The sequence below is a fragment of the Syngnathus floridae genome, chromosome 5 (assembly GCF_059516105.1).
Source record: "Syngnathus floridae isolate MCC-2025c chromosome 5, RoL_Sflo_1.0, whole genome shotgun sequence".
NCBI classification, from domain to species: Eukaryota; Metazoa; Chordata; class Actinopteri; order Syngnathiformes; family Syngnathidae; genus Syngnathus; species Syngnathus floridae.
Window position 1 is genome coordinate 11,357,245 of NC_142417.1, and position 25,336 is coordinate 11,382,580.

At 38.7% G+C, this 25,336-nt stretch overlaps 1 protein-coding gene across 1 annotated transcript in view; it reads left to right on the plus strand.

Annotated features, from left to right (window-relative positions):
• The first annotated feature begins 2,397 nt into the window (after positions 1 to 2,397).
• Positions 2,398 to 25,336, plus strand: part of LOC148398147 (transmembrane protein 132C) — an 80,515-nt gene continuing 57,576 nt past the window's right edge. The window contains exons 1-2 of the mRNA XM_088377042.1: positions 2,398 to 3,107; positions 14,479 to 15,367. Of these exons, the coding sequence (XP_088233168.1) occupies positions 3,032 to 3,107; positions 14,479 to 15,367 (965 nt within the window). The 5' untranslated portion in view covers positions 2,398 to 3,031. The remainder of the gene's footprint in view (positions 3,108 to 14,478; positions 15,368 to 25,336) is intronic.

Consider the following 25,336-nt stretch of genomic DNA (forward strand, 5'->3'; position numbering starts at 1 on the left):
ATTTAAAGACATTTATTGCAGTCTGTTATTGTGTAGGGTTGATTCAGCACTTCCAGTATTCATCTTCATGAAAATGAATGGGATGATTTTGGATTTTCTTGCCTTTGTTAAGCCCGACTTGAGTTGAAATAACTGCCCCTGCTTTCATTTTTTCAAAGCCTGCAAATGATAGATTATTGTAGTCAGTCATTCCTATTCTGCATCAAATCCATCACCAAGTCAAAAAAATGAAATTCAGACTCCACCCATTACTCACTGATCACTCCTCATCTGGATTACTGCAAGAAAGTCCTGGAGAGGCTCCAGAATGTCCCGAACTCTACGGCCAGAGTTATCACCCACTCAAAGCCCTGGCAGCTCATCACTTCCACGTTCATACACCTTCACGAGTCTTCAACGTTCTACTAATGACCTATAAATCCCTCCACACATTGGCTTGGCTCCACCATATCATCCCGACACTGCTGCACTCATTTGATGCTGGCCTGCTCTCCATCCCAAGCACCAAATTCCAGATGTTTGGAGACGTCACCTTAAATTTGAATTCTGCTTCCTTTCAGAGATCATGTCGAACCTCCTCAAACATCAGCTTTTCACCAATAACAATAACATGCAGTCACGCACGCTCCTACAGCTACGCATGCTATTTTTACAGATGTCATTTTTAGAAAGTTCACGAAAATGCACTTGCTCCAAAGTCAGACTTCCCAGATAAGGATGTAAAGGTATTTTTGTTCATCCTTACATGTATGGCATTTCATCCTCTGGATCGATGTCCAAGGCATAAGAACTTCTAAGACATCACAGACTTGAGACCTTTTTCTGAACATCAAAGTCATCATTCAGTCTCCCGATCTAAATGCCACATCTGTTCACACACAAGCTACTTGATGTCATACTTTCATGTTGTACCGCTCGAAGAGTATGCACTCTTTGTGCTGGTCCTTCTCGCACAGGAGATGGATGATGTGCGTGTTTTTACAGCAGCCAACACTTCAGTAATTTGGCCGGCAAAATGTAATTTCCATATGGAGAGCCTCAAGGAGTCCAGACATGTTTTAATGACTTTCAGCTACAGAAGACGTAACCCAAGTCACTAGGGTAGTGCATGTTGCTCTATCTGCTTTCCAGCTGCTCAATGGACTTCAGTATGGCTTCAGTTTCAAGGGATTTATTGGAGTGTCAGAAAGAACTCCTTTCGTATGATTATTTTGGCCCACTAGCTCACCATTTAAAGGAGCAAGGGGACTTCTCTCCATCAACACTTTATGCTACCCCCACTTCTAATGCTTTTCACAGACAGCTTCCAGCATCAAATTGCACACATCTTGGCAGAAATAAATGCCTGTTTTTTCCTTGCAACTAATTGAATGAAAAGTCATCGAACATTTGTTAAAATATGTTAAAAGTAAGGTCAGAAGAAGAGGCACTATGAGTCTGATCTTGAAGTTTATAAAAAGTGCTATCTTCTATCCGCCCATCTCACCCCCTTATCCTCACTAGGCATCAATTGCAATTATGATCAAAAGTCAAAGTCAAAGTCTGCTTTATTGTCAATTTCTTCACATGTCAAGTCACACAAAAAGATCGAAATTACGTTTCCCACTATCCCACGGTGACAAGACAGTACACAATATACATACAAGTAAACAACACAAAAAGTAAAAACAAGAAGGCACAAAAACTGAATAAATAAGAGATATGATAGGATGAATGGATTTCTATTAAAAAAACGTGTACATTCGAAATTTTAAATCATCAGTAGTTTTTCTCAGTAGTCTCATTGCAGGAGAACGACAATGCAACTGAGCGTTTAATCCTCGACTGCATTATAATTAATACATCGAATAAAACCAACGTCTATTCAAATGAATGCAATGGATTTCTATCTCGCAAGGAGGTCTAATCTGTTGACTTCTTCACCTCTTTGTGATGATAACCACGATGTTATCAGCCATAAAACATGAACGCCACCTCAATTGTCAGTTGAGCATTAAGAGCACAAGGGGTCGCTGGTACCCTCCATGAAGTGCAAGTTCATGCACTTTGCGGGACAAGTTTGCATTCTCTTCTTAAAAGACACAGGGAGTCATCCTACACCGCTGCAAATGGGAAACATTATTCAATTATTACAGACGATAATTCTGCATCCAGCAATGCATTTGAATTCAATGAGATGATGAGCGCGTCATTGTTCATCGGACGATCTGACGCCTGTGTACGGGTGTGTGGGGACTAGTATTTGTCGAGCTTGCCCCCCTGATGTGTTGTGTCAGTGCAACTTACTATCCCCGTTATTGGCATCCTTCTTCACCCCCCCCCCCCCCCCCCCCCCAACCCAACCCCAACACCGACACGTTTTTGTAGCTGGAGCCAATAAGATGCCTACGCACGCACGCAGCGCACGCACTCGACGTTGTATTGAAGTCGGACTTTCGTAGAATACTGTATTTGAGGCACCTGATGCCAAAGTGGGTTGGAAGCTGCAATTTTATTCATCTTTGCTTCTAGTGCAGTGGGAGCAGCTGGAGTTCTCATCCGGACTTGATGAAAGCTTTCATCGGAGCGGTATGATGTGTGGTGTTTGGACTTGAACTGTTCTTTTTTGGGGGGGTGCAATTTTTACGGCAGAGGCTTCTACCACGCAAAAGACAAAGTGATGCTTTGAGGAGACGCCATTCAATACATTTCTCATCTTTTGCTTCTTTGGGACACATTGCTGCCGGGATCTTAGACACGGAGCAAAAATTTAATCCATTCTTTTTTCAAAAAAATGATTGAAAGAGGCACAAAAATGCGCGCATGTTCCTGCTTTTCATATTCAAGTCAAAGAAGACGACAAACAACCCAACAACAAAGGCACCTTTTATAAAGGTTTATTTTAGAATTGTTTGTCTAGCATTTGTGTGTACCTGGAACAAGTTTGCCTCATCTTCAGTTTTTTTTTTTTTTTGCCGGTATTTAAAGAAGGATGCCGCAATTTCACTTCTGTCCTTTGAATTAGGACATTTTGCCTTGATTTTATTGTGGGATGAGTTCCCTTCACATCACATCAAGAAACATGTTGCACATCCTTGTGCCGCTGTCGGTGGTGTTACTTTTGAGAGGTAAGAACATTTTCAGCCCCCCCCCCCCTTGATTTTAGCTGCACACTTTCAACATACAGTATGACTTCTCAAATTTGCCAAATTTGGCTCAATAGAAGTGATTTTAATATTTTATCCTTGCTGTTCTGCCCAATAGCTACAGCGCGATATCCCAATACATTTGCACCTACCCGCCCCCCCCCCCCCCCCCCCAAGCTCCGGGACTATTGTACATATTATTTGTCTCATGAATATTTTGATTTGACTGTGATTCTGATCTTTACAGAAGTTTTAGGCTTGAGTGCATTTACTATGATTTCTGAATTGGATCATTTTACTTAGATTGTTTTGTACAAAAATGGGTCGTTTTGTGAAGAAAATAACCCAACTTTCTCTGTCGGTTCAGTTTGTAACCCAAACTGGGTTTATTTCAACCCAGGAGTTTAAAGAGTGTTGGAAAAGGTTACTTTCAGGGTTAGAGAACTTCAGCATAAATCAACTGAATGGGGGGGAAAAGAATATTAATGTTGGAGTATGTCCCAGTGCAGTTCTTGCTGACTATGCAAATTTCTTTTTCATGACCATGATTTAATTACATGATGTCCCAATGGGGAGAGCACATTTCAACAGGCTGAAAGCAGAAGCAGATCTAAGGGCGAATCAAGTCATGTCATCTCTGCAGAGTTTAATCGCACAATTAATTGGAACATTTGCTTTGTTCAATATTGCAACTATTTTTAGATGTTAACATCTGCCGCTGCTTATTTCTTTACAGCAAATTGATCCCAGATGCCGACTCCTACCTGAATTAACCATTTTTTCACATGTGCAAATGCTTTAACACCAAAACAACCAAAATTATTTTAAATTTAGCTGTGGTCAATGCTAAATAATCTATCTGCATCTGACATGTCAAATGTCTGCTCGCCCCTTGGAAATGTTTCATAGTTGAAGACTGATTTGACAGCTCGAGTATGATGGGAGCTGACTCAGTGTTTATTAATGATGTTTGCCAGTCCAAGGCCTTCTCAGTAACCGCACAGTATGATCCTAATTGACATGGTGTGCCATAAAGCTGCAAGACACCACTTCTCACTAGATAGTGATGAAAATTGATAACATTGTCCCAGGAGATAGAGCATCAAATCTATATGAGAAGAATGCCTGCACAGCATCGACAGTAATTAGGAAGGACAGTTCTCTGGTATTGTACTTCAACTTTGACGGTGTGTTTAGAAAAACATGAGAAAACATTGCATAGTAAAGCAATGATTGTCCCTTTTGAGTCTTCAAAACACTGGTAGATTCAAAGAAATGTTCATCTCTTCTATTCAATAGACAAATGTTCCACTGAGTAGACTTGATGGTATTCCTCAGTGAAATATCCAATCTTGTGTCACTTCGTCTTATCCACGAGCTTAACAAGATCCAAAAAGGGATCAAGGAAGGATATCTGTCATTCAACATCTCTAAGTACTCGGTGCACATCCCATGCTGTCGGTCCTTGCACATCTGGAGGTGGTTTATCCTTTAGGATTTTCCAGAAGACACCAGCAGTTTATGTAGCCACGGGGACTCTCTTTGTGGAAGGTTTTTATTTACAGTCCCAGTAAAAGCCACCTCAGTGGTCCTGTACCTCATTGATGGAACAACCCCAGCTTCAGTTAAGAAAACAGAACAATAAGACAGATGATATCATGCAGTAGTTTATGTAAAATTGTGGGTTTTTTTCCTTGACAAAGTCAGCTGAAGCACAGTTTAAGATATTCCTAACAAGACAATCCTTAACTATGAACAATTGAAAGTATGAAAGTTTTCGTCTATCAATGGATGGCCATCTTTATTACAATTTCAGTATCTCTCCAACAACCAGTTTAGCCTCCATATTACTTAGCCCCAAAGAATTTTTTATTTGTTTTTGTATCAATGGCAAATATTTGTCCTTTGTCTTGCATTTCCTGAACCGGGTCTTTATGGATAAACCTGCGCCACCCACCATTACAAGCCCTCACAATTGCTTCAGGATTAAATGTCAATCTGCACGCTTTGCCTTAACGATTTTGTGAAGCACATTGAGTAGGTGGACACTTAGCTCAATCTCTTGTAACTGTCATTATCCTTAAAGTGGGAGTGGGAAGCCGACATTGTTGCTTTCTATCCACCGAGTCCAATGTTTTTTTTCCCTCCTTAGAATCATGTCATCGTTATAAAGACCTACACTATTTCCACTAAATCTATTTGCCCTATGCTAATTGGGTCGTTATTACAGCCATGAACTCAGTGAATGAATTAATCAGCAGGGGCTAGGAATTTTTTTCAGGGAAATCAGTTTGTGTGTGTAGTGCGGGTGTGAATATGTGTGTGTGTGCGTGAGTGTGTGTGTGTGTGTGTCGTGATCATTAATGTAACCTGTGTGCTTTTTAGAGACGAATGAGGGTCATTGAAATGATCAAACATGCTGATGCGGTGTTGTGTGTATTCTTCAGTGACGAGTTATGTCTCAGGAAAGGTCGTTCCAATAAATCTGTACATGAGTTCAGAGCCAGATTCAACTTGGCATGGTATAAGGAAAAGCAGTACAAAGACTGTGCTTAAAAATCAGCCTCCTAGAACATTCCAATTCCCAGCGCGCACATTTTTAATTAAAATTGTGGGAATGACCATTTTTCAACCATTTTAGTAATACCGTAACACCATGAACAGGTTTGGTTTTAGTACTCTGCTTATTTTTTTTATCTTGCATTTTTTAAGATTTGATCAATCGGCAAATTACATGCTTTTTTTGCTGGTGTGGTGGCCACACTACAGAATGAATCCCACAATGAGAATTAATGCTAGCCTGAACCAAGTTAATCTGATTGTAACTGGTATAATGACTGAGGGCAAAAATATTATATCTGTCCTGAATTTACAAATCTGACAAAGGGGAGTATTTCCTCTGGTCCTGTCCTATTTTCTAACTTTATACAATCTGCAAAGCAGTAGGCGGCACCTTCAATTTGTTGATTCCTTTGACAGTTATAGTGCAAAAAGATTTTAACACAAAGAGGCTCTTGTTCAATAGTATCTGCTGGGATGCATAGCCTTGTACTATACTTTGAAAAACTCTCAAAAATAAACCAAACATTTGGATTTGTAAATTTGCCATCTTTCATTAAAATGCAGTGACCTCATTGACTTCATTACAACAACAAAACAAAAGACATCCATTCCTCCATCAAAAACAATCAAAACATCAGAGGTGGCACATAGAAGTTGCATTCCTTTCTATTTAAGTCGGCTGGATTTTAATTATAATTTGTATTTGTCTAATATTACTAATAACATTAATTAAAATTAATGCTGAAGAAAAGTGAAAAAACATTTTCTTATTGACTTGAATATGCTTTTCTTTCTTTTCTTTTTGTCTTTTCTTTTTCACCCTCAGTGCATTTGGTAATAAAAAAGATTACATGACGGTTACATTACTTTAAAAAGTGTTAAATTGGCTTGATTTTCATGATCATTTGCATATTTCTGATGCTACTAACATTAGTTCATAACAAAAAGTTCAAATCAACATTTTTTTAAAATTCCTTTTTTGTTTTCGCTTTATCTTACTTTCTTTTTGGCTGTTCATTGTAATTTTCCTTTGGTAATAAACAGAATTTCTTCACAGTTGTATGATATGATGCAGTGGCTTCTGCAAAATATCCCCTCATGCTTTTATTGTCATAATGTAGCTTATTTCCATACTTGTTTTTTTTTTATTGTAAGAAAATATCCTTATCCTAACTACTAGATGTCGAGCCAACCGAATAAAACACATAAAACAAGCTGCATTCATACTCAGACAAAAGGGATATACACAAAACATATTTTCCCTCACAGGCATTTATATGAGGACATAAGAAGAATTTTGCAAAAAACTAAACAAGAAATATAACGGTATAGTATAGCAAACAAAATATCAGACACAACTCAGATGATGCCGTAAAGTTTTATGCCACCGCAGTTGCACCAAAGTTAGCTGGGTAGCCCCAATGACCTGATAAGATGAGATAATGTATGGAAAATGGATGGATTGATGTTTTTATTTCTTGCAAAGGATCATAATATTGTGGCTTAGATCGCTCATGCTTCCTCCCAACCTTAAAAAAAAACTGCATCTTCCACTCTAATTTGCTATGGAGTCTTGATTTTAGTGATTTCAGACATCTGGCATCTGAGAGGACAAAGCAGAGCTGTCACATTCTAGCGGAGGTATTAGAGACTAATGAAGTGACAGGTACACATTGTCAAGGACCATTGACTTCTATGCTGTGTGGTTGATTGATTGTCAAAAATATGTGAAAATGTTAGTTTTGCACTTTGTTATTCAAATTAGCATTCTCATACAACAGAATTAGGATTTTAATAATGCAATACATTGTACTTTTACTGACCGTTGGGTATTCTTGAAGTGTCTGAACCATGCAATTTATTGTATAATATACGTATATATTTTTTTTTACTTTGTTTAACCCAATAACTGAGTTGAGAACTGTTTCTTATTTGGAATGCTGAAAAGGAGGCAGGTGGTTCTCAGAAAACATGTTCCGGCTGTTGACCCACATCGAAAGTCAATAGACTACACCCTCGACTGGTCACCGGTCAAAAGGTGGACACTGCGAGACAGATTAACCGGTTCCAACTCTCTTTAATGAAATGTAGGCTACAATTTACAGTTTCACATGAATACTGAAGGTAAATTATTAAAATGAAACATATAGCATGCCAGCATCTCAACAGCCATTTTCGGATCACCATTTCCTCTTGTAGAGTTTGCGTGCAGAAACTTGATAAAGTGGATTATCTGAGAAATCTAGAAATGTTTTTCATACCCAATTTACCATCACAAGATGATTCTGACACAAACAGTATCTTTAATCTCTCGTCAGCCCCAACGCTCCTGGTGTAGATCATTTGACAAAACTGCAGCTCTTGATATGCTTTTCTCAGATGACATGCAAATTGTTCACTCGCACAAGATAAGTGTGAATAAGCAACCGAAAAGCGATTATTTGGCCTGGTGAGCAGTTTGTGACTGGGTTTGCTGTCTCTTTCATGCTGTTTCTGCACATTCTACGAAGAGGCAGTATCGTGGAGTGAAGAACTTTGAATAAGATATTTATTTAGCTGCTGTGGCAACTTCTCAAATTCACACTGATGTAATCTACTCTATCCAGGACTGCAAATTGTATTTAGTAGTTTTTGTCATCTTAGACTGTCTATGTTTGACATCTTTAACAATATACTTTTGCCATCCTCTCTGGGATTAACACAAGTATGATCTTTGTTGCTTTGACAGAGCGGCATGATTCTTTCAGCAATACCCTTGCCAAGGACAGAGACAGAAAAGCATAAAGGACATATAAAGTTGCTAAGCTTGTCAGTTGCTGTACTTATCTAGTCTTTTCGCAGATGGGAGCCAGTGGAGTTTATTTCAAAACTTCTGAAACTGACCTGACAGAAATCCTGGAAATACTGTATGCTCGCTCTGTATGCTTGGATATTCCAGAAATATCTAAGTTTATGAAACTTGAGATTTGGGTAACTTTGTTAACGGTCAGTTACTAAGGTAACTTGACTTTGAGTGTAATCAATCCCACCCTGGTCGCACTTAAGTCAGATGAATGTTCTCCTACACCAAATGATGGCAGCCGCAAAACATTTTTATTTTTTAATTTTTACCAGCTGCTTCTTGTAAAACTGAAAATTAAAACTGAAAATATAGCATCTGTCGTGTGAAGATGTTTGCAGCATATGTATGAATTTACAATATATCAACCACCCTAATAAGACCAGATTTTTTTCTCACTATGAATTAACACCATTTTGGTCAACGTAATTGAAATCAGTGTAGCTGATGCAACTCAAAGAAATGATGATAGTAACAAGGAGGATGCCACGTTTTCTAAATGCTGTCAAGTAAATTTTAAAAAGAGATTCGAATCTTCTTGTGCACTATAAAAGCATTACATTTTTTGGCAATGTTTTTCATTTTACAGTCCTCTGACTAATTTAGAAAGAAGCCATGTCAAAGCTATACAGCCAGACATATTTTACAACAGGAAGTTCTTAAACCTGAGCTGAATGACTCCACTGGCGCAATAAAACGATGATAAGAGATAGACGATAACTTGCTGTCACACAATAATATTTAATGTTTCCCAAAGCAAAGAAATGACAGAGTGTGCAATATGTGGCGACGAAGGCTGGCAGTTTGTGCTTGTCACAAATAAAACAAGATTACCGCACAGCACACGGACCTGGACTGTTTTTCCTCTAAAATATGTTTTCTAATGTCTTGGTTTCTGCAGTGGATTTGCATATAAGAGAGCAATGAGTGATGGTGTTGTGGATTTGCTCTTAGTGTGTATTTCTAAAAGAAAACTTACCAACCTAAAGTGTTTTATCGCCTAGATATGAGTAAGTCAGGTGTATTAGTGACTATGAATCATTTAATATGGGTAGGTTTCACCAGCATGTTTTCACAGCAAGCAATTCATTAAGATGCATCATAGTATTGATAATACAGCTCGCTCCCTGCTTGTTTTTCAATCACACATTAGTTTTCCTGGAAAAATCCTAATGTTTTAGTTTGGCCTACTGAGAATAAACTCAGAGAGGGGGATTTCTATTGTTTCGCCAGAGTAGCATACACAGCATCCATGAAATTAGCATCTTCCATTTCCACGGGAGTTTTTTTTCCACTAGCACATTGAAGTGCTTTTCTTGTCTTTGCTGAAGAGGAATCCCTTTGTCCTCTTGGATCGTTACTGAAGACATAAGCTGAATAGTAAGCGACTGTCAATCACAGCATGAAAGTTCATCTTGGAAACTGGACGGAAACCTTGCAGAAATTGAGTTTTTTATTTCGTCACTGGTGAGCGAAAGCGCTCCGGTTTTCTCTCTGATTTAACCTCAATAAGAAGCACTTATCTCCTTTTGCGTTTGTATCTTTGGATCTTTTGCCAGTAGAATTAGAACACTTATTTTTGGGAAGTCAGTATCTGCTGTCAAAGACTTTGCTGTGACATTATTTTGTGCAGTGGCTGCAGTTGCGGGCATTCAGCCTCGATAAAGATCCTAGAGATCGGACTTGGATAGAATCTGTGCAATTCTTTGCATTTATAGCAGAATTTGTAATGTAAATGTATGTATACATCCTTACGTGACATAGTGACTTAAAGTGATGTAATCCCCCCCTATAATACCATTTGCAAAATCCCAGTATATTCTTGAGCTGCATTGAATTTTAGGAGCTAAAATTAACAGGATTTGTGTCCATGTGCTTTCCTAGCACAGCTTATATAGTTAAAATGCACCCACAAAAAGGCCAGATGACTTGCAACTGCCTCTTTATTCATCCTGATTTGCAATATCGCTGTGCAATCAAAGCCCGTGCGAGGGGAAGTAGAGATTAATTCCGGGGCAGAGTTTATGTTTAGGAGTCAGGTCTAGCCGCAGGAATACTGATTGCTACACAGATATTTGCTTGTCTCAACCATGCAAGCCAAATACTTTCAGCGCCTTTGGCTCCCGTCCATGTGCACAGGATGGCTCAAAGGATGTGTTGTTCCTAGGACGCTCTGGGCTTTTGCCTCTGACTCTGCCGTCCACTGTTGTGATAACACTGTTCCAGACATATCACAGCACCTGGAGGTCCTTTTCAGAAAACCCTTAATGACACCCCCACTGACCAGAGCAGCCACTAACAGTGATGGAGTTTTTCGGTTGCTCTTTTTTCATCCAATTTCCCCCAAATAGGCCAGTAGCTCAGTGTTGCAGTATTTACCCTTCATCGGTCGATACTCTTTAATCCCCGGGATGATGCTTTCTCTCATGAACTCAAAATAGCTCTTCCACCCCCCCAAGAGAAGGCAAAAGCCCATTACTCTTTATTAGCTCTTAGCATCTTAAATGTGGCTATCCATTAGGAGCTACGCACCCCCCTCCAGTTCCTTTTGCAGCCTGCCAGCATCTACGCACACACAGCCTCATCTAAGATTAACATTAGGCAGGAGCAATAAGTGCACATTTAGTTCTGATCATGTCAAACATTAGGAAGCACGTTCTCCTTTCAAAACTTCTCATTCTGGTGTTACCTATCCCCTCGATACCTTGTACTTATCAGCTTGGCAGACTCCACAGACTTCTATCTGCCTGAATAATTATTTTTCTATGGAGGCTGGCAAGGAGTAATACCATACTGTGTCACGTATTGATTCGCTGCCCCCCATTCCTCTTTTCTTGAATTTCTCAGCGGCTCAAAAGCATAAATCAGCCCCAAATGATACCTGAAGGAAATATTGTAGTTATTATTCTCGGCGCACACAGTCACAAATTCAATAGTCTTTATTAATTGAAATGGTGAGAAATATGATGTAGGTGATTCTATGGAACGAGTTTTCTAAAACTGTTTTCTTTAGCTGCCAATACACGCGGAGTGTAATTCATCAGAAATTACATTCAGACAAGCAGGAAAAACGAAAAAAACTTTTTGACTTGTGATGATCATTAGAAACCAAAACTAAGCCAGTAATGTAACATATCCAGTCTTTTCTCTTCAGACCTCTCATCAAATTTGCTTCTGCTGATTTCTGTTAAGCTTCCAAGCCTTTCCTTTTGTAAGTCTTGACACGTTTGATGAAGCAGAAACTGACCATATAATCACGCAGCCAACTATTCCAGTGTGCCCTCCTACATTATTTTAGAAGTTGAAAGGAGGAACATGTCCCCTCTATCCCTGGTGTGCTCCATAGTCGGATGTTCATTTACTTTTCCTTTTGCTCTACCAGTCCCATTTTAGCACGGTATAACCTCACGTCATTCTCCAAGGCTGGCCTAAGTATTAAGTCTTTTTTCATTCCGAAACGATGAATGACTGCCGCCCATAGTTCACATATTTTTAAAATGCAACCTGATTTTGCTACGATACATTTTCATTGCGAAAATCAGTCAGTAGTTCTCAGCGGATTTGAAACACTTTATTTTCTGACAGTGTGTAGCTCTTGCCCATACTATGGGGAACTTGAAAATCTTTTCAACAGCTCCGAAGCACTCCTATCTAATGATGCTCCACAGACACTGTAATTCCTAGAGTGACTTCTATTCTGAAATGATTGCTTATGTATAGAATATACAATGCTCTCACAATGCTGTGCCAAATTTTAGAGAAACATTTTCAACATGGTCAGCACATATGCTTTTCCTAATACTGATGTGTGGGGTAGCGAGTCCTTTTATTTTAACATAAAGAGAATGAGTTGAGCAGATATTAACGTTTGATTTTTTTTTTCCTGGCTCAGCATTATGCCAACTATTATTTTACAGTCAAATTCCATAGGATAGGTTAATTTAATTATGCATGCTGTGGATTACAATTTGTATGCTGAATAAGATATTTTTCTCTCTTTATTTCTATTCCGCTATATCGCTATTATTCCAAACCTTATTATTCCAAACCTTCTTTGCTTTAGAAATATGAATAGCAAATGTGGGATCTTCTAATATGTATAATTAATACAACTGTTTCCCCAACTAGTGCTATCAATATTGCACCATTTATTTTCTGCATTCAAATTTCTTGAGTTGGAGAAAGTCAACAGCCATCATATAGTGTTATTTGTGTTTGATTTTATAGTTATTATTAAAATGTTGTATTAAATGGAATCATAGTTCCAAGGTGACAGAAACACATATTGATGTCGTGTTGGCAAAGTTTTCTGTTATAGACTATAGACTACTATTTGCAAATTTTATAACAGAAAATAAATAAATAAAATGAAAATGCTTAATTTTGAATAGTTTGACTACTGCACAGGCTTACATTTTACTATATGAGGCCAGACCTTTTCCATCCTCGCGTTTCCTCAGAATGCATACCTATATAGAATATGTTTGACATCAAATAAGTAGGCTGAGCAGTTTGAGCAAATGATTACATTCTTGTAATAAGCTCACATTTTTTCAGCAGTTCTTCTATTGACAACTACGCTGTAATTCATTTGGAAGGTGATTCATCTTGACTGGATCATTTTTTTCCTAGCTGGTGCCACCATTATCAGAGCATTATCACAGCGGCCCCAGAGAGTTTAAAAAATGTTCCAAAGCCTCAAGAATTTCATGACTGTTTTGATAATGATGTTTTTTTTAGCACATGCTGAAAAGTCAAAATTTTAGTTACAACAGATTTAATGCGATTGGATTTTTTTAAAATCTAAAAATAATCATTTTTGATTGCAACACAATGTTTCTGAAATGTTTATTAGATAATACTAGAACTCAGGTAGGCTCATCTTGTGTATTTTCTTTTTCATTACTTAGAGTGTGTGCACAGAATTAACATCTGCTGTGAAGACAGTAAATTACTGCAAAGGCAGTAAGGTCTTCATACCAGGGGCCTTTTGCTTTGCTTCAACTTGAAGGCTCACACATAAGCGTGGTGATGTTGTTACCCTGGGACGCTGAGACAAGTCTTTGTTCCTATCTGGGTTTGCGCTTGCTGCACATTTGTTAGCGATGTAACATAACGCCTACAACAAATCTTCTTGTCAACAAACACCTCTAACCTGCTGCTTGCTTGTTATGCCGTTGCTCCAAGCTCATTTTTTCCCCTCAGCGGCAGTGTAGATCTGAAACAATGAGGTGATGCCGGAAGTCGGAACATCTCTACATTTGCGGTTAGGGTCAAAAGATGCATTTTGTCACAACATTTAATGACCGGAGTGATCGGTGGAAATAAATAACGTGGAATATAATAGGGATGTAGTGTAAAAGTATAGGGAGCAGACTGGACTCGAGGAAAATCAATTTGACCTTTTCTGATGTACATTTTACAGGTTCCCAACCAGGAAGTCCTGGCACAATCTCTTTTAACCACAGAAAATACTTTTTTTTTCTTGAACATTTAGGTCAAAATAAAATTAATATTGAACTCATCTTTAAGCTCAATGGAGATTTGTTGGTTGCTGTTCTATAAACACATTTTAATATCCTCGATTTAGTAAATATTTTGATGTTCAACACATTTTTTTTTCATAAGTTTTTAAATTCTAGGGTTGTATTGACTAACTTTGTATATACATTCTCGAAGTTATCTTTAGTGAAGTAAAAGCTGAACTCTATTTGAAAGCCAACATAAAACATTTTTACAAACTTATACCTTTTCAGGAGCTTTTCCCCTTCGATGGAGACACGGTGGTAATCTTCACTAGCAGCGCATTTATGGCTCGGGGCACTTTTTGAATATGTTCAATTTCCGGTAGTAACCAAAGTATTTGAAATCTACTTCAAACAAAACCTCATTCTCTGCTTAACAGGGCTGCTTTTAATAGCTTTGACTCAACTATTCTCTTCTCTCCTGCAGTTGTTGACAGCCGAGTCGCAGAGGGGTTGCAAAGATATACTTCGATCCCCACCTACCTACCGGTCACCTACCAGGTGCTCAACAGTGACTTGGCATTCTTTCTAAAGGAAAGCAATCAAGACTTCATGAAGAACTCTAGCCTGATGTCACGCACAGAGTCTTTCTTCATCTACCAGGCCAGGAGTTTGCCCTCAATCAACTCTAGCTATGGGCCCCTCTCTGTTGAGCAGCCGGTCCCCATAGAACTTCTCCAGAATCCAGGCTCCTTTCCTGCCTCTTCACTTTTTACAGTTAATTGGAAAGTTCAGACTTTTATCATGAATACCAAGATCCACTTGGCCAAGCCCAAAGTCCAGGTTCTATTTTACATTGCAGGCAGGGACTGGGATGACTATAGTGCCATCAACAAGCTTCCCTGTGTGCACATGTTTGCGTTTCATGAGACCGAAGAGGTGCACGGCACCTGCCAGCTGAAGGGGGAGCTGGGGCTTTGTGTGGCTGAACTGGAACCCTTGGCCAGCTGGTTCAGCCCCCCGAGTGTGGTTCCAGGACGCCAAAAGAACCTGGAGGCATCTGAAGGCACCCCAGTGGAGCTCTACTACATTCTGCAATCCACAGAGGGAGGTGAGTGCCATTCAGAGGAAGCCAAGAAGGAAAACTTCCTCCGCTCAAGCCAGGAAGGCGTGTTTGGTTCCTATACTTCCACGCCTTTAAGAAGGATCGGCGGTGTGCGGCTCTACCAGAATCCCATTCCACTCCAATTGGCTGAACACAGACTGGATCATAACTTTATGGTTTTGGTGCCCACCACACCAGTCAGTCAGAGGGAAACTGTCTCGGCCTATGTCACCGTGTCATCATATTCTGCTGTGGAGACTTTCACTCTCAGGTAAGGAGGAACGTTTTTTTGTGCTACAAAAAGTCTTACTTCGTCCTAATTTTCCCCACTATCTGAGACAGGTATGTGTTGTATCTTAGCGTGTTGTGCGTAATAAATTATTAGACACAGGCTTTCATTCTCTCAGTGGGGTTTTTTTATTTCCCCATTCCAAATCCAAGCAGATCATAGCTCAGGTCATAAATGGCGCCTCCAAAGAAAGAGAAATATTATTCTACCCTCTATCAAGTATTGAATGTGGGTGGCAAGAAAGCTGAAAATTAAGTAAAACACAATTTACACTAGTGGGTGCACCAATATGGTGATATATGGCGATATTTCATCACCCGATTAATTCTCTATGCCTGCTTGTTAAGTATCTCTCTTTTAAATCAATATTATGCCTCTATCAACGCCTCCATTCAATTTCCATTGCTGGGTCATTCCATTGGAGAGAAACAAGGGGTTACACCAACACAAACCACATACACACAAAGTAGAACATGGCATAGTCTAGTGAGGAAAAGACATCTGAAAGAAAACTTAAAGATATATCAGCCCCATTTAAATTCAAAGTCTGGAATGACTTTGGGTTTTACAGCATTGAGGATGGGGCAGGGCCACAGAAAGACTATGCTATATGCAAGAATTGCTCGTCATCAACTGCCCTTCCTCAAGAAAAACATCAACAGATGAACAAAACTGTTCATTACTTCAGGCTGAAATATTTGTTTTTGGTTGCAGTTGAAAGTATACTACAGCCTAATCAGCAGGTTTAGTATTTAAAACAGTTAAACAGTTCAGCAATTTTGCACTTAAGGATGTTACTGTTTACGTAAAAAAACCAGAAAATTATTATGAAGACATTTTGTGAATTATTAATAAGCTTTACAACGTGTACTTGAAATGTTGCTGTTGAAAAGACACTGTAACAAACATTAAACTGGCAGTAATAAAAAAAAAGCCTTTCTTTTTCAAAACATATGATATTTCGTGAGTATTATTATCGATTATTGTGATTATCACCATGTCGTGATAATAACTTAACTCTAACCACAAGTTTTATATACAGTATTTTTGAAGTGTCTGTATGTGTTCATGGAATCTTGGTTACTGAAAATACACGTGTTTCTAAACTTCTCGTCAGTTTTTATTGCATCTCTGATTATCGGTGTAATGGCTGCAATCAAATATTTCTTAAATGTGTTGATCAAACTGACCTTATCATCATTGTGAGGCCGGTTTTTGAGACAGTGCTGGAACTAGTTAGCTTGTGGAAGTAATTTAGTTGTGAATGTTTTCTCAGTAACTTCAGCATAACCTAGTGGTGCTCTTGCTTCTTATCTTTTCAATTAAATCCTAACTCCGTGGTGAAATAGAAGGTTGTCTGGTTATGTGCTGCAGACGGCTTTATGGGGGGTAATTGCAGGGCACAGAGGAGTCAGAATTATCTGGATAATTAACGTGACAGAAATGAGGATGTCATTAATTAAAATACATGTCCATTAGTGTAATGACTGAAGCTGATTTTAATCACACCGGTTTAGAACATTTATAACCCAGCGGAGATGCTGTAGTGAAGGGTCAAGCCAATTTGTTATCCTGCAGAAAGCTAAACAAGCTTAGGGTTTCTGCATTGGTAAATTGAAAAGCACGGACTTTCAGTATGTTTTGCGGCTGAAGATGTGTATTCTCCTTTTGCATTGCCAAAGAAAATATATTCATTTAAAAAGAGGAATCATTGCCTTTGGATAAGAATTCAAGTAAACGTCAAACGTCTTGAATGAGTGAGCTATACCAATTTTTAGGACAGCATTGCGTTCATGTGATTATTAACATTGTATTTTAAAAAAAAATGATGCAGCAGAAAAAACTTTGCAAAAAGGTTAACTAACTCCGAGAGGACGTGAATTATTTATCCATGAGTCAAATGAGAAGGCTGGCCACTGAGGGAATGCCTGTGGTGTTTTTATTTGGCAGCATACAACATAGCGGGCACAGGTCGGCCGTCTGAGAGTGACAGATATGCAAAGGCCTGTGTGGGCGTCGTTGATAAGGGCTGTCCTTGTGTATGTGTTCGTTAGGAAACTTAATCACCAGAGCGTAGAGACTTTGATCTGCGCATTCACAACATCATTATTGCCTGTGTACTACACAGCTCTGTGACAGCCATTGTTAGCTGGGCAGCCCTGGATTGCTGGAGCCAATCAGTCAGACCTTCTGCTAGTCTCAAAATGTTCATTCGATTACAGGTTTGACACATTGTTAACTAAAATTAAAGGCAATTATTGTTTCTCTTAGGCATACTAAAGCAAAAGCATCACTAAGTATAAGAGTTGAATGTAAATTCTTGACCTAAAATTCTGGTATCATTTGCTTTTCGTGTCACACAAGCTTTGGACATTGAACACTCATGATTTCTCTAAATATTATTTCTGTTGCTTTTTGTGTTTTTTTTCTGAAGGAATAAGCACATTATTGCAGTACAGTAAAATGGCTTGATTGATTTTGGTGGATTTTGCTGCACTCAAATTATTTGGGTGAAAAAGCAAAAGTGTGATGCTTTTAGGGCTGGGCAATATGGCCTAAACTTCATATAATGGTATACAGTAAATGGGATCAGTTCACCAAAACAATATCATGGCAATATACATCCAAGTGTAAGAATTAGAAACATGCTTTTGACCTTTTAGGCCACAGATGTCAAACTCAAGTTCCCGGGGCCCAGATACGGCCCGCCACATCATTTTATGTGGCCCGCGAAGACAAATTTGTGTGTCATTACTAGAATTGCAAATTGTCTTCACTTTTAATAATATCTTTATTTTTTAGTATTTGACCAATGAAATTTGAAAACGAATTATTTGTCAGTTTGTTTTGTAGCTTTTACTGTGTATGATATTAGGTGCTCATACATTTATTTGGGTTGACAGTATAATGGCCTTCCAAAAGAAGCTATGACTACAATGCGGCCCGCGAAAAAAGCGAGTTTGACACCCCTGTTTTAGGCCCATCATCTCTCTGGGATATCAAGCAACTGTCGTACCCTCGTGTGAATAAGCTACTACTGAACCTATTGAAAAAACGGGCTTAGCATCTTGCAACATCTCTCTCTGTGGTGGGACCTCGGAATTGCAACTGATGGTCTTGTTCTCATCATACATGCATATTATCTCTGACTATCCTTTTGTATGAACACATGCTTGACCTTCAGTGAATGACCATCTTTGAAGACCTTCAAAAACTTTTCAAAATGTTGCCTGTGTGTCAGCGAATGACCATCTTTGAAGACCTTCAAAAACTGTCTGTTTCGCTTTTCATATGCTTGGCCTTTCTGTGCTATGCTCATTTAGAGAAAGGCTGTGTATTTAAAAGCAGATTACGTAATACATTTTCCACCTTTAATCATGCATTATGGCAGTAAATCCGAAGTACAGAGACTGGCTCTAAGTGGACGGGTTTAATGGACCTAGTATTGTAGGCAGGTTAATCGTCTGTGTGTTAAAATTATTTTAAATTGTTGATGCAAGATTGTTGAGCATTCTTTACACTGGAGCCTGTTTACCACAATCAAAAAAATTAAATGAAACAAAAAAAAAATACATTGTGTTGAATGTACTGTACACAAACTCCAAAATTGTATTTAGATGCTCTAGGAAAGTAGTCCCCAACCTTTTCAGCATCACGAAGCGGATTACTGTCAGAAAATATTTTCACGGACCGGTGTTTGATGATGTCACGATTGTCCATCCATCCATTTTCTGTACCACTTAGTCATCACGGGGGTCGCGGGCGGGCTGGAGCCTATCCCAGCCGTCATCGGGCAGTAGGCGGGGCACACCCTGAACCGGTTGCCAGCCAATCGCAGGGCACACAGAGACACAGGGCACTCGCACTCAGATCTAGTGACAATTTGGAGTGCTCAATCGGCCTACCAAGCATGTTTTTGGGATGTGGGAGAAAACCGGAGTGCCCGGAGAAAATCCACACGGGCCCGGGGAGAACATGCTAACTCCACACGGGGAGGGCCGGAGGTGGAATCGAACCCGCACCCTCCTAACTGTGAGGCGGACGTGGTACCCAGTGCGCCAGCGAGCCGCCCATGTCACAATTATATTTACTTAAAAAAATATAAAGACATTTATCTTTTTAAAGTATTTGAAGAGTTTTTACTAGTCCCTGATTTCAAAACTAGTTATTCATCAAATTGTTGTGTAGCATATACGCCCCTGAGTTATAAAGTCCAGTATATTCTCTACTTTAAAAGGTTTTAATGTCTTCAATCAGGAAAGACAGTTTTGCAAATCAGCATATTCGGTTCAAGAAACTGTAATGGAGGAAAATATCCTGAAAAAGCACTTTGGACATTGTGGTCATTAAATATTGCAAGTGATTTAAAAGTAATTATCATAATTTGATTTTTTTTTCCTGGTATAACTATGTAAGCAGTCTAGCTGCAAAAGGTATTGATAATTTATTATATCTTTGAGTGTTAGGTAGTTCATATGCAAATTCAACGCAAGGAAGGAGATTGAATTTAACTACATTTCATTCCCCTTGTGGTCCGCTGTAGTAGGCTGAGAGAAAAAATTGGATATTGCCCGGTATTAAAAAATGCCTCTTTGTTACTTGTCGTCCACCTTATTGGAACAAACTGTCACACATTCACCTCAAGTTAAAGATGAGAGGTCTGTGGGCCCAAAAAAGAATGCTCCACAAATTAAGGAAAAAGCTGTGAAGTATACGACACCAAAAGGAGGTCTGTTATTGGAAGATTAGGACACTCCAAATTCAGTGTTCATTCTAAAGCCCCGATCCCACTGGGTGGCAAACAATTGCAAGTTGTTTGAATGAATGTTGCGTTCTCATCAGTTCGTTCAAGGTCGCAAATGTTCGGAAAACGTTTCCCAACACTTTTTTTTTTTTTTTTCTCGTCACAAGGAAATCTTGTCCAAAGACCAGAGTACCTGTTTAGGCAAGATTCAAATTCCATCCATGAGCTTATTTGCTTCTAAATCAGTTTGAATAATTAATCTAACTTTATGACTTTAGTCATTTTATTAATTCATGCAAACAACTCTTAAGTACTCTATGCCCATTTACTTTGAGTTTTTAATTGGTCCGAATTGACCTCCCCATTACCCATAAATGGACATTAGACTGAAGGCGATATTGAGCGATGAAAGGTTTGCAATGAAATGGTTTCGTGGCACACTCTATCCTGCTATCTGAAATAAACGTAGTCCAGCGGGCGGTTATAATGTCCATCATGCTTGGTGGAAATTGTTGCTGCCATTAAATATAAAAGCATGCTTTCACTTCAGATATGTCCGTGGTTGTACCTTCATCTACTGTTTGTATTTTCATGTACCGAAGTGGAGGTGGACGCTTATACTGTCGAGTTTGCAATGTGCGAATCAAATGTGTGTCGAATGGAGCCCTTGAAGTCCGTATTCTAATATTTGCTGCAGCTCAGAAAAAGATCGAAGGGGAATAGGGCATTACCCTTTCATTTTATAGAATTTGTCTCAGTATGTTCAGGCATAAAGACTATTTACTGTATGTCTGTGTTTTATCCAACGATTTGATTAAGATTGGTACGGCATGTGAATGCTGGCCAATATTTGAACCGCACCATCAAATACTCTGCTGGAGGGATAATAAATGATAGTGCTGAATATATTGAGAGAAGAACAGAACCTCAGAGATTGGAATTCTATATCATTAAGGTAGCTGTAGTCTTTTCATCGTGTAACCACAGAATTAAAACGTCACAGCAGTTAAATGGGCCAATTTCTTCAGTTGGCTGTCTTTGGCTTCCCTTCATTTCCAAGATAGTCAGTTTCCATCTAATAATTATTAAGTCATTGGCAGGTCTTAATGTTTCAGTGTCATGCAAGTATGTACCTTTAACACATTCTTCCATCTGTTCCAAATATTACGACTCTGTCTTGAATTAAATTTGTCAAAAGTAGATAGTTGCGACATAAACCTTCATTTCAAAAGGTAAATAATGATAATGATAATGGGTTTGAGGAAAACAAACACAGTGGGACCTCGTTGCAGGATGCTAATTGTACTGATGCTGCTTGAAATGAAAGCTGTCAATGTACACTGACTGTAAACATGATATGCCGATGTCACGTAATGTGATAGGTCTCATTCTAATGATCGTATGAGGGCATCATTTTCCATTTCTTATTTTTTTTAAATAGTTTGTCCAACTTTAAGGTTTAGCCATGACCTGTAATCGGTAAGAATAGAGTAGCAAATGAATGCGATGTCAGAGCTGCATGACATGACTGGTGCAGTGACAGACCTTTTGCCAGGTAAGCATCCCATTAAAACTAAAATATATTACTAATTGGAATATTCCATAACATGATATCTAGTTTGTCTATAATTCAGTCCCAAATTTATAGTATAATTAATGACGATTAAGTGTTCCAGCTGCTTGCAATTTGTTCTGTTTATTATCCGTCTGTTCATCAACGTAATGAGACAACATTGTCTACATTGTATGTGGTACCATCTTAATTTTCTGTCTGGAGATGAATGCTGGGCATTGCCCAAGGTTAATTTCTTTAGGATTTATTTACATTGTAACCGGGGATGTGATTTTGCAGCAAGTGAAAGTGATTCGTGTCTGAATTTGCTTTCCTGCACTCAGCAGGATATTGCATACAAAGTGCTGACAGTGAAATTACCAACAAGCAGAAAGTGCTACTATTTTATCCATCACAGTTTGGACTTTTCACATTTGAACATTTGATAATTGCAAAGATTTTGAGGGCAGCTGATAGCAGCTTGTACTCTAATGTATGGTTTTAAAATAGAACTGAACGATGGCGCTGCATGGAAATGTGATTACCAGTCATGCCGAGCAGGGAAAGAATGCCTGGCCCAAATGTAATTGCTAGAGGAAAAGGAATGGAAGTACAAAGTCAGTGAATGCAAATATATATTGTTTAGGAAACCATTCATATCCATACACTGTTCTTTGCCAAGACTATTTGGACCTGCCAGTTTGGCTTAGTATAAAACCTTAACTGTGAAAATTGAACAAAGACATTAGTCATGTTTGAATTCAGACTTCATAGCAATCGCAATCCCTTTGCTAAATGTATTCAGTTCAATTTATTCATGAATTATATCAAAACATTTAAATCAACAAAAATACACACTTTTATTTCCATTACAATTGCTGTCCTTTTATTTATATTCATTGTTGTGAACTGTTATCTCATTGTATGAAACAACCAGAAAAATTCTTTATTGCCCTAAAGGGGTTTTTCAACTAGTGTTGATTTCCCCCCCCTTAAATAACAGAGCTACTGGAACACATGATTTAGTAGCCAATTAGTATTTTGATTTTTGTGTACTAATTTAGGGATTATAAATTATTTTGTAACAATTATTATTTTCCTAACATGCTGTAATGATGTGCATATTTATGTTGATCCTGTTTACGTTTTGTTGGTGAATTGCTCTGCTACGCCCTTATTGGTGCATCACAACACACGACATGCACTAAATGGAGAGGAGGGGGTTCAGTATGGAGTTTGATAAATTGTAAATGGTATAATGCTATTCTAACCTCATGGTGGCACTTTTGCGCATTTATCTAGTAGCCAAAAAATATGATGTTGATCATGAAAATGCAACAGCTTATTCACACACTCTGTCTGTTTGCATTAAATTGATAGTACACAAATGTTATGTAAACATATTTCAATGTTTGAATTTTTAAAAGTTAACACATTAACACCTCCAGGCTAGATTGTTCAACTGGAAACCAAATTCCTCTCGCATTGATCAGAGATCAGAATGAGCTGTTTTGCTCCTTTCTGTGGCAGAAAAATGACTGACCCTAACTTTACATTGATGAACTGACAAAGAAATATACGAACATTAGATTTAAAAAGTAAATTGTGCATAGTCGCTCCTGATTATAAGTCGCACGCCCAGTCAAACTATGAAAAATAACTGCGACTCATAGTCCGGAAAATGCGGTATTTAAATTTGTTGTCATTTTAGAGAACAATTTATTCATACCCATTATAAAACAGAAATCAGGTGCAGTCCTTTTCAAGGCCTAAACACCTGTGTCTTTTGGTGGTAGTGTGGTTCGCCTGCTCATCAGTGAACCAGCCAGATGGGGCCTTTATCACCATCACACTGGTTTTAAAAGTCTCCGAATATGACTTTACACCTCCAGACTCCCTGCACTTTTAATATGAGTGTTTAGTCATGTTGAACATTTTATGGTTAAATTGCTTTTGAATTCTTTATCGTTTTAGGATAAGATTTCATCCTGATGATTTCTCTCCGCCGGGCGGCTCGGTGGGACACCGGGTAGCACATCCGCCTCACAGTTAGGAGGGTGCGGGTTCGATTCCACCTCCGGCCCTCCTTGTGTGGAGTTTGCATGTTCTCCCTGGGCCCGCGTGGGTTTTCTCCGGGCACTCCGGTTTCCTCCCACATCCCAAAAACATGCTTGGTAGGTCGATTGAGCACTCCAAATTGCCCCTAAGTGCGAGTGCGGATGGTTGTTTGTCTCTGTGTGCCCTGCGATTGGCTGGCAACCGGTTCAGGGTGTCCCCCGCTTACTGCCTGTTGACGGCTGGGATAGGCTCCAGGACACCCGCGACCCCCGTGGGGACTAAGCGGTTCAGAAAATGGATGGATGGATTTCTCCGCCCTACTAGTCAAATCCTTAGCCATGGATCGAATTAAGTAAACAAAGAATAATTTAATGATTTACAAAGGTTTGAAGATGATGGGTTTAAAACTGCCCATCTTAAAATTCTCAAGGAACTTGCACTTTTGATTAGATCAGTTGTAGCCTTTAAAGGGGAAGAAGTGTTTTACTACAACACCATCTAGCAAATTGAAATCTTGCAGCAATAGATCAGTCCTGTTTAATTTAATCTTAAGTAGCTTTAATATCATTGAGGGTATAATCGATCAATTTTTTTTTCCCATTTACTGTTATCAAGTCCTATATCCTTACTTTTGAATTATTCTCTAAGTCAGGGGGAGTGAACCATGTAAACCCCATGCACACTGTGATTCTGATGTATGTTCTGTCAATCTGCACCTTTAACTTGTCACTATAAATATTGTCCCTCCTCTTGCGTTTTGTCATTTATGTAATGTACTCTAACCCTCCGTTCATTATTACCTACCACACCAATAATGATTATCCTCTCATGATCTGACATATTGATTTAACTGTCACATACACCGCCACGCTGATGTTACGCAGATTTGTAGAATACCAGCAAATTTATATACATGCTTAAAATGTGTGTTCTATCGGTTGTGAGCCCTTATGAAATATGTGAATGATGTAAATATTTTCCTGTGAGTTTGAAACGAACAATATTTGTCCATGCTTATCGATCTTTGTCACGTTTGTTATTTTGATGCATCATTTTAATATCTGCTTGCTCCTAAACTAAAAATTAGAGCACAACTCAGCATTATCATATTGCAGCTCCCCTCTTAATATTACATCCTCTTTTTCCAGTAATAATTTGTGAATGAAACTGTTATTAACCTGATGTGACCCCGTTCCCATAAAAGAAGCAAGAATGTGAAACTATTTAAAGATTAAATTTTAGGCCAGGAAGTTAGGAAGGAGTAATGTAATATTTGGCCTGCACTTTGAAATCTAATTTCAACAACTAATTCAAGGAAAATGCTGTATCACATAATAATTGAATCATGCGGAAGCTTCATTATTTTATCAAGCAAAGAACGGAGATTGGAGTGCTCAGTATTTTGGTCTTCTGAAGGTAGCCAACAGACTCACATTTACTCAGCACCTGGGATTTGACTTCCTCACATGTCTCATTCTCCACACACACTGTATGTGTGTTAGTTTACCAGCATTGCTTTTCAGAGCAATTGTCAGAGGTCAGAGCCTTCTTGGTTCTGCACAAGGGACTGATCAACAGTGGCAGCCAATTATTTGTT